This window comes from Watersipora subatra, chromosome 8 (assembly GCF_963576615.1).
Source record: "Watersipora subatra chromosome 8, tzWatSuba1.1, whole genome shotgun sequence".
Taxonomy (NCBI): domain Eukaryota; kingdom Metazoa; phylum Bryozoa; class Gymnolaemata; order Cheilostomatida; family Watersiporidae; genus Watersipora; species Watersipora subatra.
In genome coordinates, this window is record NC_088715.1 from 55,872,521 (window position 1) to 55,886,884 (window position 14,364).

Sequence of the window (14,364 nt, forward strand, 5' to 3'; positions counted from 1 at the left end):
ACATTTGCTTCCTATAGCTATTAGTATGAACACTTGCTTCGGACTTTACAGTCACAAAAGTCATGCTATAAAGTCATACAAACTTATGGTTTATCTAAGCATGAGGCGTAGTAGCTATGAAATTTACAACAGTAAGTTATAGTATGCACTTTGATTAAATAAATATTTTGTTATCCTTACAAACAATGACCATGCAGCTGCAAACAAATCATCAACTAACTTGTGAGCATTATAAAAATATGAGTTTCACAAATATACTCCTATTTTATCCTCTTATACCATTGGAAATTGAAAATAAAGAATCGGTCTGTTTGAAAATTAAAAGAAATTACAGTAACTAAAAGAGTGTTGGACAACTCTCAAAAATTTTACCCATTCTAGTCACCGACTATTCAGTTTATAAGGTGACGACTCCGAGATCTGAGCTATGTATTCCAGATACATCGTGGGTCCACACACAGGTGAGTCGGAAAATAAAAGGCAGTTCATATTGCGCACAACATATACACCAAGGATGTGATCAGAGGTCTTGCATGTTCTTATACAACCAGAAATATATATTATAATGAAGAGCACAAAAAAGGTTATCAGTTCCAGAGGGCTCCATTCAATGTCTGTCCATTACTCTGCACCGCTGTGTTTCCCCACATACTGTTACCGTTTACAGCTGTACCTTGTTTTGCCATTCCGTTCATATGTTGTTTATTCAAACTCATGTTTGCCATCTGAGCTTGCATCTGAAACCAACACCAAAACTCCTTTAACACAGTCATACATATAAACTACATGTTTCAGGACGATATAATTGAAAAGATGATAGCCCACATACTTTTGGCAACTACATATATTATATTGCTCAGTGAACCAACTAGTTTGCATCTGGAAAACTGCATAAAGCATGTGCTCAGCAAAATAACGAATGCAAGTTACTTAATATCGAGCGTGTAACACAACTGTTAGTAATCTTGAGAATAGGATATGAACGGTCATTGCAATCCACAGAACAACCACTAGTTTTATATGCCATTCACAGATATACATCGGAAAATGGCAACCACTGCAGAATACGAGCTTCTAAAGTGGGCTCTCTCATTCCTTCTCTCACACATAAACATATATTATATTCCTTGTAGAAAAGCTTTGATGCCATATCATATTGGTAATATACATATTTATAAAAGCTTTCCTAAAACGAGTATAATATGAGTTGCCCACCCACAACCAAATACATTTGTAGGAGAAAACAACTTCAAAGTTAATTCAGAGGCGTCGTGCTAAATGCATTATGGTAATTAAGCTATAACCTCATAAACTACATTAGGTTTCTTACCTGCTGCGCATACAGTTGCTGCTGCAATTGGGGGTTAGATACAGCTCCGGGCTGCATCCTACTAGCCATAGGCTGCGACTGCCCCATCATAGGCTGCTGCATCATGCCCATTCTACCTGGTTGCTGATAAGTTGGCATCTGAGATGACATCATCATGTTTGGTTGTTGGCTGGCCATAGAATATCCTGGAACAGTGGACGTTGAAACTGTATAAGGGAGTTAAGTGGCATACGGACAGATAATATCAGTTACTAGTAATTATTAGATGCTCGTTCACCTTATAAACCTTGTTTATGGATCTCTAGTTGGACTAGTTTAAAAACATTTAGTAATAAGTGAGAAATTCAAACTCACTGTGAGAGATGCTGCTTCACGAGTTCATGTATAGCTGTGGTATGAACACTAGTCTAAATATGTCTATGGTTTGAACACTAGTTCCATGACCAAACAGGAGCGAAGCTCGTGTTTGGGAGCTTTATGATGAATGCATATGCGCACACAACTCCCGAAAATTATTCATCAATGGCTGTATCCAAACCCTTGTACCGAAATCTCATCAAAAAATTTAACCATTTTTGTGTGGAGTCGTTCACGTATAATAACGATACAAAACACATATAAACCTATTTAAATATGTTACCAAGTCTTTGAAAAGTGTAGACACTATCCTAAAATTTACCCATCTGATCGGATAATACATAACTAGGCAGATTAGTTTGGCCTAAAATCGCCATTAAAACCTGACAAGCCTTTTTTAATCAAAATTAGGATCGGCCAACAAAACTCCCATAACGCCGTGCGATAGATAGTAGAACCATAAAGCTGTGTGCATTTTACGAGAAAAACGTGTACATTTCACCAGTCTATGGCATTGTTCAAATGCCGAAGGTTTCTGTAATTAATGTAGAAGTACTGAAAAGTAATCGTTTCTTTTTTGCCGATTTTAAAGATAACTCTGACATTTTGGACACTTATAATGAGTACTTTGGTATTCCAATTGATGTCCACAGCAGTGAAAGTAAAGGAAATGACGATGGTATTTTTCTAACGATTCTTATAAGATTATTACAATATTTGATTATGAGAATAATTATTCGATTTTATAAATTATTATAAGATTTAATTATAAAATCATTTGAATTTACAAGATCGAAGTATATAGTGACCAATGTTGGGCAATATGTTACTGTTATTATTTTTCTAAAGAATTTGTTGATGATACTACGGCTGTGCCCAATATCGCAGTACTGCCAAGTCATTTTTAATTTCTTGCAAAAATATTTAATTATAAGAGTTATTCGATTTTATTCTGCAGAGCCACCCTCCTCATCCATGCTGAAGCGCAGATATGGTAACTGGTTTGATCGGCGATGGCCCAACCAGATTTGACATAGAAGCAATTGTAGTGGGACGCCCTTCCTAACACCATCAATGGTCTTTTTGTGACTCCAACCTTTTTTGTAACTCAAACCTTTGACCTATTGATCATAAGTCAGCACCAAAACCGCTGAGCCACTGCTGATCCAAGTTCACATATGGTTATCCTATAAACAGGACTCTCAACAGGCCCGTATTCTCTGGGGCGGCTGGCCGGCTGAGCCGCCCCAACTTTTTGGGAATTTTTCACGGCTAAGTACAGTCCAACTCGGATAACTCACCCTCGGATCAAATGTAACATTTCATCTCAAACACAAGGTTAACTCGAACGGATTTGTATGGTCAGTTCCAATGCAATGATAAATTGCTTCAGATAACTCGACCTCAACATCATTTATTCGAAAAGTTATTTGCCCAACGGCCATGGACACGGTTTTTATCGCTGTAGAATATCACTTCATTCCAAGCCAAAGAGACAAACATCAACTTTTAGTAGTTCTTAGGCGTCATTATTATCATCATCAGCAGCAAAATATTCTTGTTAACGACTTTTATAAAGGTTTGCAAAAGATCAAGTTTTACCAAACACCCGCTTGGCAATGTCCCATCGAAAGCGTAAAAACCTCCGAATGAACTTAAAATAAAATCGGCAAAATTGATCTTTGTTAAAACGCTCAAAAGAAAAAGATGTCTTTTTTCTGAGCATTTCAACTGCGGTCAAGTTTTGCCTATTTTAATTTAAAAACGTCTCGTCGGTCACATCACATAAAACAAAACAAATCTCAAAAAATAGAAAAATGTTGATACTTTCCGATAAAAGTCTTTAAAACTTCACACGAGAGGCTCGGCTGAGGCCCTACATGAGAGAAACCTGTCGGGGGGCTTACACCCCCCTCCACACCCCTAGGTGTTCATAACTAGTCGCCTAACATTAGCCGCCCCAACTTGCAACCAGTGAATACAGGCCTGGCTCTCAGAACAGGATACCAAAACAAAGTGCAAATAATGCAGTCAAGGCTTTCAAAACTAGATATGATAACTTCTAATGCGTGTTGTCTTACCTCCCATCTGTGGCTGGTGTGAATACTGATATGAACCTGAAATCATGTTTGGAGTGGCCTGAGTTAGTGCACCTGGCACCATCGTCTGTCCAGCTTGCGAGTATGCACCTTAAAAACAAGCAGGCAAATCGTGAGATTTTTTAAAAGATAAATCCATATTATTCATGTACAAGCCATGCAGATCTTACAATAATAAGTATGAATGCTTTATTAAAGTCAGCATGTAATATAAAACCATGATATTCTTTAATTCGGAAATTCCTTTACTCATTTGAAAAGAAAACTCCGGAGGTTGTTGTTTGGGTCAACCGAATACCACGCAAAGGAGAATCAAAAGGAAAAAAGGAGCGACAGGGAATAATGATTGGCTTACCTGGTGCCATGTTATAACCAGCTGGCATCATGTTCTGCTGAGGGGCGGAGTTACCAAAAAGTGCCATGATCGAGTCTTTTGCCGAAGAGCTCTTCCCTTCTCCCACCTGTCAAAGCAGAAATACATTTATTAGTTGGCCAATTCGGCCTCCAATTCTCTTCTTAATGCTTTTTATTTATAATTTGGAATTGTCTTATTACCTATTTAAAACACCGGCTGTAGCTATAGCAGAACAAAAGATATGACCGGATAAAGTGGTCTAAACAGTGTCAATCAGTGAAACTAGGACTAAGTGTTAAAATAATCAGGTACAGGCAGAAGCTCCTATAACATGAACCTCCTATAATGTAAATTCCACTCAACATGAAGGATTTATGTAAAGTTTTTGTTTCATATTACGAAATTTCATAGAATGTAAAGTGTCAAGTCAGTACAAATTTTCAAATTTGATTTGAATAACAAGAGTCCCATAGTTAGCCTTAACATATCATTCATCTCTTGAAGACGGATAAAAGTATTTCTGTTATATATACTAGCAGGGTTGGCTTGGTTTAAACCGATGGTTTAAACCGAGTGGTTTAAACTCGGTTTAACCAGCCCGAAAAAAAACTGGTTTTTATGGTTTTTTCATTATTTTTTGTGAAAAACATAATATTTTAAGCTCCTAGTGGTTCATGTGCTGTAGAAATGCAATTATATGTAATTATCAGCTGTGGAAGTTTATTTAGGACACAGTAGTAAATTGATGGCAGAGCTCAAGTTGAAACTACATGAAATCCTAGCAAGCACAACAATGAATTAGTGAATTTCATTTTCAATTGCTTTTATCAAGTGATATGATGATCTCTTTACTGATGAAATATAAAAACCATGTGAAATATACTAATCCAATCATCGTCTCTAATAATGAATGAATACTTTCGCAAGTCTGGCCAGTGAAAAAGGATTGCTTATAATTAGAAATTAAAACAATAAAATCTTTTTGGGCAAAAGCTTTAAGTTTGCAAACTAATATTTCATTTATTCGGCACAAGCCAAAGTAGTTGGATTGTTAGAATGCAGTTTATCAAGTTCTTGTGTTTAGAAAAGTTAAAGTTGTGCCTCAAATTTCCAACATGCCTCACAAACAGAATCCCATTGGGCAGTTTTTCACTCAAACTGCAAAAGGCAAAGGTTTTAAGGCAAAATGTAATAGGTGTGCTGTCATAACGCAAGTTCCGGCAGATAGGCATAAAGCTCACTTAGCAAAATGTCAAGCTGACAACACCAATTTAGACAGTGATGCTAGTATTCAGGTGATAGAAGTTGAGTCATCTGCCACTGCTCCAAACACTAGCAATGCATCTGCATTATGCTACGCTCTTCACTACCACACTACTAATCACTTGAATTAAAATTCCTACTTATACATTGAGCTGTATGTAATATATTCAATTTATGTGATAGAATTTCTGCTCTGTATTTCATCCATCATATTTGATTAGCTTCATTCTGAAATTTCCATGTTTTCTCTCTTTTTTCCCATAACAACTCCCGCAGTACCATTTGTAACAGATGATTCTACATATGTATGTTCAATACTCAATCATGCAGCTATAGAAAGTGATGTTAATTAGACTTAGAATTGCAAAAACCTTAGTCAAATTATAAAAACCATAAAAAACCGGTTTAAACCAAAAAACCTGGTTTTTTCATTTTTTTCATAAAAACCATAATTTTTCCAACTCTGTCCCGCAGCAACTGTGATAAAGGGAACTGTCAGACTGTCACGGATGAATGTTGAAATACCTTGAAAGTTTGACAGCTCCAATTTCTCCTGACATTTCCGCATTTCCTCGGCAATGGGATAAATATATGGTGAACATAGTCGATGAATAATAACCGAGGGGACAACCCCGACATACGACATGAACCAGCCTTAGGCAAATTCTTACCTTAAACAGATCCTCCGAGGCATCACCACCGCTTTGAGCTGGGGTTGCATTTGTGGTCATTCCAAATAGATCGGTACTTCCTGTGGTCGCTGCGGTAGGAGCTGGATCCGAACTGCTGAAGAGGTCATTGAGTAAATCTGTGGAGGTCTGTGGCTTGGCACTAGTTGCTGAAAAAGAAGAAGCTGCCATTGAATAAACCTGGATGTGAGAAAGGTGGAATAAGTGCCCAGCAGGCCTAGCGAGCTTGCAAATAAGCCAAAGTTCTGGACATTTCTGATACCTTGAGTTACAGGGGTGGCCAAGTCAACCATGAGAGAGGGTGATTCCGCAGCTTTAACAGGAGGTGCCAATCTTTTCTCAGCAGCGGAGGTCCTGGGTACAGCTGAATTTCCAGCAGCCGCACTGGTTCCAGCTGCAGCCTGCCACCAAACAGAAATAAAAACGAAGTAAGCTCACAGTGCATGAGCAATCTGATTTACTGTTGAAACTAACTTTTAACCCCTAGCTATGGGTAGTACGCGAGGCCATGTAGCTAGAAGACCCTTAAGATTGCTCACGAAACAAGCTAGTGCACTTCATCAAGAACACCTACCGGTGCATCGAAAGGAGCTTTCTAAAAAAACTTTTGACATAGCAAGCAGTGCAAGATAACTAACTGAATGGCTAAAGAAGAAGCTAGCCAGTGGAGTCGTCCATCCACGTCAATATGTACTAACCCCAGGAATGGTGAGCACTGTTTTAACTGGTTTCCGACTCTCCTTTTTTGGCTCTTCCGTATCGTAGTAGTGTGCCTGTGTAATATACAGAGACAACTTGATGGTCAAATAGTATACATGACTATCTAGGCAGGGTAGCAAACAGCAATGAAACTGCTACGTAATATCATTTCACACATTTTATGATACGGTTTGTCGTCAGTTTCTGACAACAATCTGTTACAAGGCTGGAAAAAAATGAATGGTTTGAAATTTTAAAACCATTTTCCCATTACAAATAATACAAACCCATTACAAAACTAGAAAAAATGACCTCTTTTAGGCGTTCTTATATTATTTCACACTATATATCGTATACTGAAAAGGCATGTGATAGACGGGGCGAACTGAATTTCTCATGAATACTCTGTTAATAGCAAAGGCTAGATTGAGGAACGCATTGCTGTACCTAACTCATACTCCAATCTGGCATCCTTAATGTTGTGTGCGAAATATAAAATTTTAAAATAGCTAGAGTGTTTCATAATCATAGAAAATAAAAAATACAATAATTCACTATGCCTAACACAAAATACCGTCAATATTTTGAGTTTAAAAAAGATTTTTTGGCATCGAAAACAAAATAATTTAGAATTTCTTGTTCAAACAGTGAATTGTTTGACATCCAAGATATTCGAAAACTGAGGTTCCGTTGTATTTAAAAGCAAGCGAAATAGTGATACACCTATTCTTTTGTCAATTTCCACCTTTGACAATAAACCGCTCCTTCTGATTCTGTTTAAAGAATAGCGAAAGCATAATATTACTATGCTTTATTATTCATCTTGAGGTGTTGACTGATGTTCTAAAAAAGAATCAAGGAGATTGACCAACCAGAAGCTGAGATATAACCAGCCAAACAAAGGTCTACCAAAAAAATAAGTGTTTTGGTAATCATCAATATATGACGTATGAAATCGACTTGTGTGCCATAGGTCAATTAAGTCAACTAATGCGCTCTCCTATAACAATCACGGCGTTTTAATCGGTTAGATCTGGAAGTATAGAACAATCAAATTGGGCCTAACAATCATTGCTCTGAGAATTCCGAACCAGTCCCTCTGATGTGTAGATTAGTTTTAGCATAAAATAATTACACGCATCTATTATTTCGCAACATTTTGCTATCTTGCTAGTTCAGCTCAGTTTTGTTGTTCTCCCACTTAGCTTCCCTTTTCAGACTCATCATTAGCGCTGTTCAGATTTTTTTAACTATAGCTAATAAATGGAATCAATTAAATCAATTAAATCAATCATCAATCTCGGTTATCATTTGGAATTTTCTACAAATTATATTAGTTACATCATTTATTCTAGAGGCAGTTATATTATTACTTTGTATAATATGCATTATGATTATTATATTAATCATAAAAAATAATCATAGATAAGATAATAGATAAATAGAAAAATCAAATCAAAAGTAACGTTTTCTTTTCTTACAGCAAGAGCAGCACGGTCAAGTTATTCTTTTTTAAAATTATGGCTGTAGTGAACTTACAGTCTGTTAATAGTGACGATAATCATGAAAATCAACTGAATGCTGCAGTAGGTAGCCTACACAGTAGAAAAATGATGAATGAACAAAAATTCACATTCCCATTTCTTATTCTAAACAAACTGCAAATCGCGGATGTCGCATATAGACTATACACGCGCCGTTCGTTGAACAGAGGATCTTCGGAGCATATCCGTGGAGATCGAGTTAAAATTTGAAGCACAATAGTCAAAATCTGCTCTTCTGTTTTGAAAAATCATGGCGCGGGGTTGTGGGCAAATGCCTTTACCACACAATGTTTGCTTGATTTTCATGAGAAATCAGAGCTAGCCTGTAAATTCTTTACTATCGCGAGAAGTGTTTCACATCTCGTAGCCTAAAACAATCATTATACGTAACGGCGGTAAGGGTGCGCAACTCCGGCACATTACCAATAAGTCGATTTCATACGTCACAGTTCTCGGGATTTTCGAAGGGTTTTCCTCTGATTCGTTATTAGGTAGACCTGTGTTTGGCTGGCTATATCTCAGCTTCTAGTGGGTCAATCTCCTTGATTCTTTTTTTAGAACATCAATCAACACCTCAAGATAACTAATAAAGCATAATAATATTATGCTTTCTCTATTCTTTAAGGAGTGAAGCAAATATTCAACAAAAGTAAGGCTGCCCAGTACATCCACAACCAGCATGACATGAGGAGCTCATGAGAAAGACCCATGCGATGTGAGTTTATAAAATTTGTACAGCAAGAAGGATTATCGCTTAACATGAAAAAAGTTTAAGAACTAAACAAATTAATTTTTAGCAGAAAAAGAGATGTCCAGACAACAGCTAGTGCCACTTTTAATAAGATATGTGAAAAAAGATAGACATGTAATCATTTGAATTCTTTTAATACTTTGTATTTTAGTAGGCCTACTTGTTACTAAAACGTATTAAAATACAGATAAAATAGAGAAATAATGTCAGAAAATGGATCTCAGAAGTGTGGATATCGATACAGTCAAGTATTCAATTTAACAGTAATCATTCACAAATGTGTTTATCAATGCCAGAGACGATATGTGTTTCATACCACTATACACTGCACTAGATGCAATGTTGTTGATGACAAACTAGCACGAAGTGATGCAAGCGTTTCTTAGTTTCTTACGCGTAAGCCATTGGTGTCTTACAGTACGAAATAGATAAATTAATAGCTGACAGCTCTACTATTCTACCTCCGAGAAGAAAGTAGATAGCTTATCAACCAGATAACCGGCTGAGTTGGGCTGGCATACATCCAGGCATTCCAAAGGTGCCTTGAAAGGAGATACGTTTTAATACCTTTGGCAAACTAAAGATAAACATCGCTATGTGACGGAGCATATGTCAATCACTTCGAGTTCAGAGACCATCTTAAGTAAGGATTAACTACTAGTAATAGTATTTTAATGAAATAGAAGCAAAAGGGAATATAGCTTGCCTGTACGGGATTGTCACGTTTTTATTAGCTCAATCTACGGAAAACTATGCCATAGAGTGAACCGTGCAGGGAGACAATTCTTCATTCAATGAACCAAATAAGTCATGTCGAGAAGAGTGGTCTCACTCTCATATTTTATGTAAGACAGAGCTCATATGGCTGATTGCTCTAGTTCTACATAACTGGCACGAGACAGGACACTCGTGTGGATCGTAACTAAATCAATAGACAAAACACTGACAAGGATCCCAGCTAAGGTATCAACTTAAATAATCGAAGATGAATGGAAAATGTTCTCGAAAAAACCTATTACCATCATATATCTCAGTAGAAACCACAAATACAGCGAGGAAACTATCCGCTAAGCAAACTATCTTACAAATAGGCGGTAAAGAGATCTACGAGATCAACTACGCAAAACAAAGAATTTTGCGACAACAGCAGCAGTACATAACCAATACCTTCTAAGCTTGCCATTGTTTGACTTCATCTGACTACTGTCTGATCAACAAATAAGAATGGTGGAAAATATAAGTGCAGTCCCAGCCGGTTGGCATGAGAAAATTATGCAAAATCATCCGGATAGATACAAAGACCTCAAAGATACATAAAATGGCATTCATTAAGCACTTTTTATCTGAAAATGTAGAACAGTGCGGAGAAGCTATGAAACTCTTACTCTCAGTTTCAATGAAGTCACGGAGTCGGTCAAGAGTGAGCAATAAACCAATGCAACAAAGTTGTATAACCATATATTGGTTGGCCTCTAGACAATCATTGATGACATAACAGTTTTAGTGTCAAGGATGATTTATGGAGCTCAGTCTATTCTGGCAGAATAAACTTTAACTACAGATTAAATTTTTTAATATTTCTTGTATGATGTCTCTGTCTCCCGATATGAGAGAATATCTAGAGCTAAAAATCTCTATCGTAAATCCGGAACATCGAGTGAAGCAAAAATCTGTCAAACATCCAAGTTCTTCTACGCACTCACTCATTTACATAAACTTATTAACCTAATCTCCAACACACTGCCTCTCCACAAACACTCAGTGATTGGAAACTGACGGCTTGATCGATCGTGAAGTTAGTCGAGGTAGGTAGTTGGTGTATGATCACTAGCAAAATACAAAAAAATATCTTTAAAATTCTGGAGGAGATGATAAAATAATACAAAGATGTTATTTGCTTATAGGTAAAATAGAAGAAATTAAAGATGGACAAATAATGCAGATGTTTTCGAATGAAAAATCAATAAAAGTAAAACAGCCAGGAAGATTTACCAGACTAGCTGTACTAGAGCTGAATAATGGAATGCGGTTACGATGATGGAGGTGCAATTGGTTCCACGGTAAAGTTTCGTAATGAACAACGGAGTAAGCTATTAAAAGATTTTGCATGGTCTCCAACTTGAACAAACAATTATGAAGAAACGATTCGGACCAGATATAAACTTTGCAATAAGTTATCTGATCTTTGCTATAGAATGCAGCACAGTCTGAAGGTGCCCTTAAAACTGTAAAACCCGGGCCCGAAATAATACAGGGAGTTGTAAACTCGACTCGAATACGGTTCGGTTTACATAGGATTATGAAATTGTTGTGCGGAATACTTTTGAGTCTAATTTCGAAGCTTCAAATCGATTGGCCTATTAGTTATTGAGATATCGTCAAAATATTGAGTGGACTTGTAATCGACCAAAGAAATGAGAAATGGTTGCTGACAGAACACTAGTGTCTAATGAGCCGCTGGATAAAATACTTTGTAACGAAGGATCAACAATAGGCAAAGCTAGAAAGCTTCTCAGCAGCAAGAACTTCACGCTCAAACTATTTGTTTTTCTATTCATAAAAATATACAAACTCTATCAGACTTCGAGTACTGCAATCATTATGTTTCTTCAGTTATCTCTAGAGTATGACTTCTGTGAAAGAGTGAAAAAAAACACGTTTTAATCTATTTGTTTCTGTTTTCTTCCTTGAGTGCTACAAGCTTGGAGCGTCAATATGATATTCGGTTCAACAGGAATCAATGTATTTCAATTACTTTCAAAGGCTATAGGAAGTTGTTGATACTGTCTAGGATTACAGGACCCGCTTGTATATATACGCTAGCATACTTTTTTCTTGCTTTTAGAGAATAATACTGAACATAAAGCAATCAATTAGACAAAATTAGCCTTGGAAGCACTAAAATCTTTACTCACCGGCACTGACCGAGGTTTAGAAGGAACCCATTCCTTGGCTATGTACTTCCTATGCTCATATTTAGCTCTAATAAACTGTTCCATTGCAGAGTCTGAAGTAGACGGCCTTTTGTAATTGTCAGGCAAGTTGGCTTCATAAACAGCTCGAGCCCTGCTGTTGCCCATGTCTTCCACACTCTACAATCACAGGTGATTGGTGACAGACAATAACCTGCTTAATTGGTTAACGACCTACAGTACAGCAATATTTCATTTAAAATGCTATGTCCTCTCATAAGGCGTTCATCTCTGCGAAGCTAAGATTTACTTTGAATTTATGAATACATTCGAGATTCTTACAGAATGTAACATGGAAAATAATCAAAAGAGGACATTGTATCCTTAACAGAATAAAGAATGAGATAAGCTATGCTCTACGGAATTCAGCTTTGATAAGAACTATCAAAATTTATCACCTTAAAAATTTTTTTAATGTGTCCAATGGTTACACCTGATCTTTTAAACATTTTTTTTGCTCTTTAAACTTGAACACCTGTATGCTTTGATGGCAACTGTTACACTTTGGCATCAAATAGGCAGCATACAAGTTGACGGGAATGGATTTTAACAAAATTCAAGGTTCTGTTGCAGCTGCAACACAGCTGAGAGAGATGATTACACATCCCGAAGCGACAAAAATAGCAATATAAAACTGAGCAGCAATTAACAACAAACATCACCCCATCTGCCACAAAACCAGTCCTTGTCTTTATGCAGATATTTAACTATGTCCTCATTAACATATAGTATACATTACCAATAAAAAGTTTTTTAAATGTAACAATTCACCATTACAAATATATTTTAATAGTTATCTATTTCAAAATATATCATCGATTGGGAAAAGGTTACAGCTAACACAAAGACGTACAATGGTTAGGCCATTAGGCCTAAGTATTTTTTTATACAACTTTAAGTTTGTATGAATAACCTCATGCCAACTATATTTCCAAACCATCATGGTACACAATTGAAAACTTTCAGTTACAAGCATTGACACACTTAAAGTTTGGCATATTAAATACAACCAAAAAACAACCATTAGCCCTATGGAAACCACTGCCATGACAGAGTAAAAATACGAAAATGTGGGAAAAATTAACGTGATATAGGTCTACATTTAATTACATATTTGCGTAATAGTGGTACACAAAACCCTTTTTTATCGATTCATAAAACCCAAATGTGATAAACTTGTATGTAAATTCAATGTTAAGACTTTTAATCATCTTTTACTGAAGACAAGCAAAATAAAAAACTTACCGCAATTTGTTCTGGCGTCCATGAATCTAGATTGATAGACTTGACTTTTGATATGTGTACACCCAAGTTTCGATGAATTCCTGCACATCGTATGCACAGAAAAACTCCAATATTCCAAGATGCCCAACGTGGACCTAATCATCAAATAAAACATCTACTATGGGTAGAATGAACCAAAAACGACAGCTAAGAGCATATAGAATAAAAAGTTTTTCTACACAAAACGCGCATATAATGACTGTATTTTGCCAAAATAGCTCTAAAAGTTTTTAAACAAAAACGCCACTAGCAGTCATTCCACTAACTGCCGTAATGCAGGTACTTTTTACTACCTTTAGCATCGCAGTCTACACAGTATTTGTTGTCGTCATCCTTTAAAAGTTTTGATAAAATAGCTTGATGCTTTTGGTTCACATCTTTATTTTGCTGACGAGCCATGAAAAACGAAAAATTGAATTACTTTATTTACAAAATTATGAAAGGTTAACTTTGGTATGTTCCAACCTCAGCGACGGACAGGAAATGAACTGGCCTCGCAGTAAATAAATTTCACTGCTTCATTGGACCCGCCCCCATCATCGCAAAGCAAAATCTCAGAAATGCAATCGCAACGTTGACAAGCGCAAGGGAAGACAACTAAAACTATGTACTATCTAAAATACGATGGCTGTTGTAAATGAGCAACATATTGCGAGTTGTCGGTGCCATCTGACGATAAGGGAATAATCTTTGAATTTTATAGAGGCAGTGATTTATCCATATTTAACTCTATATCATTGATAAATTAACACAACGTATTTTAGTATATTCTATTAAAAATAGAATTGATAATATAATTGGCTTGATCAATGCCATAGCAATGGCACTGGTAATGCAATAGCAGCAGTACTGTTTTGAGATGCATAGTTGGGGTTTGGGCAGACTGAGATCTGCTCAACAAGGAGTTGATAAGGTTAATATGTGAACGGATTAACGTCTGTGGCTACCTATGATCTGTACAATAATGACTTAGAGAACTTTTTAAAAAGTCATAATTGTATTATCATATTGTTTGTTTCAA

At 36.4% G+C, this 14,364-nt stretch overlaps 1 protein-coding gene across 1 annotated transcript; it reads right to left on the reverse strand.

Annotated features, from left to right (window-relative positions):
• Positions 1-68: 68 nt before the first annotated feature.
• LOC137401588 (stromal membrane-associated protein 1-like) lies at positions 69-13,811 on the reverse strand. The gene is made up of 10 exons (XM_068088016.1): positions 13,637-13,811; positions 13,305-13,438; positions 12,003-12,179; positions 6,792-6,866; positions 6,356-6,494; positions 6,076-6,242; positions 4,142-4,247; positions 3,769-3,876; positions 1,331-1,515; positions 69-737 (listed from the first exon to the last, which is right to left on the reverse strand). Exons 1-10 carry the CDS (start codon positions 13,740-13,742, stop codon positions 588-590), a joined length of 1,347 nt encoding a protein of 448 aa, XP_067944117.1. The 5' UTR covers positions 13,743-13,811; the 3' UTR covers positions 69-587.
• Positions 13,812-14,364: the final 553 nt, after the last annotated feature.

What these genes read in the sequence shown, in the direction of transcription:
- LOC137401588 (XM_068088016.1), bottom strand. Translation starts at nt 13,742, where the DNA reads ATGGCTCGTCAGCAAAATAAAGATGTGAACCAAAAGCATCAAGCTATT. An exon ending in GGACGCCAGAACAAATTGCG is followed by an intron (nt 12,180 to 13,304) that starts GTAAGTTTTTTA and finishes CTGTGATTGTAG; the next exon opens with AGTGTGGAAGACATGGGCAA. An exon ending in GGCCACCCCTGTAACTCAAG is followed by an intron (nt 6,243 to 6,355) that starts GTATCAGAAATG and finishes CTTCTTTTTCAG; the next exon opens with CAACTAGTGCCAAGCCACAG.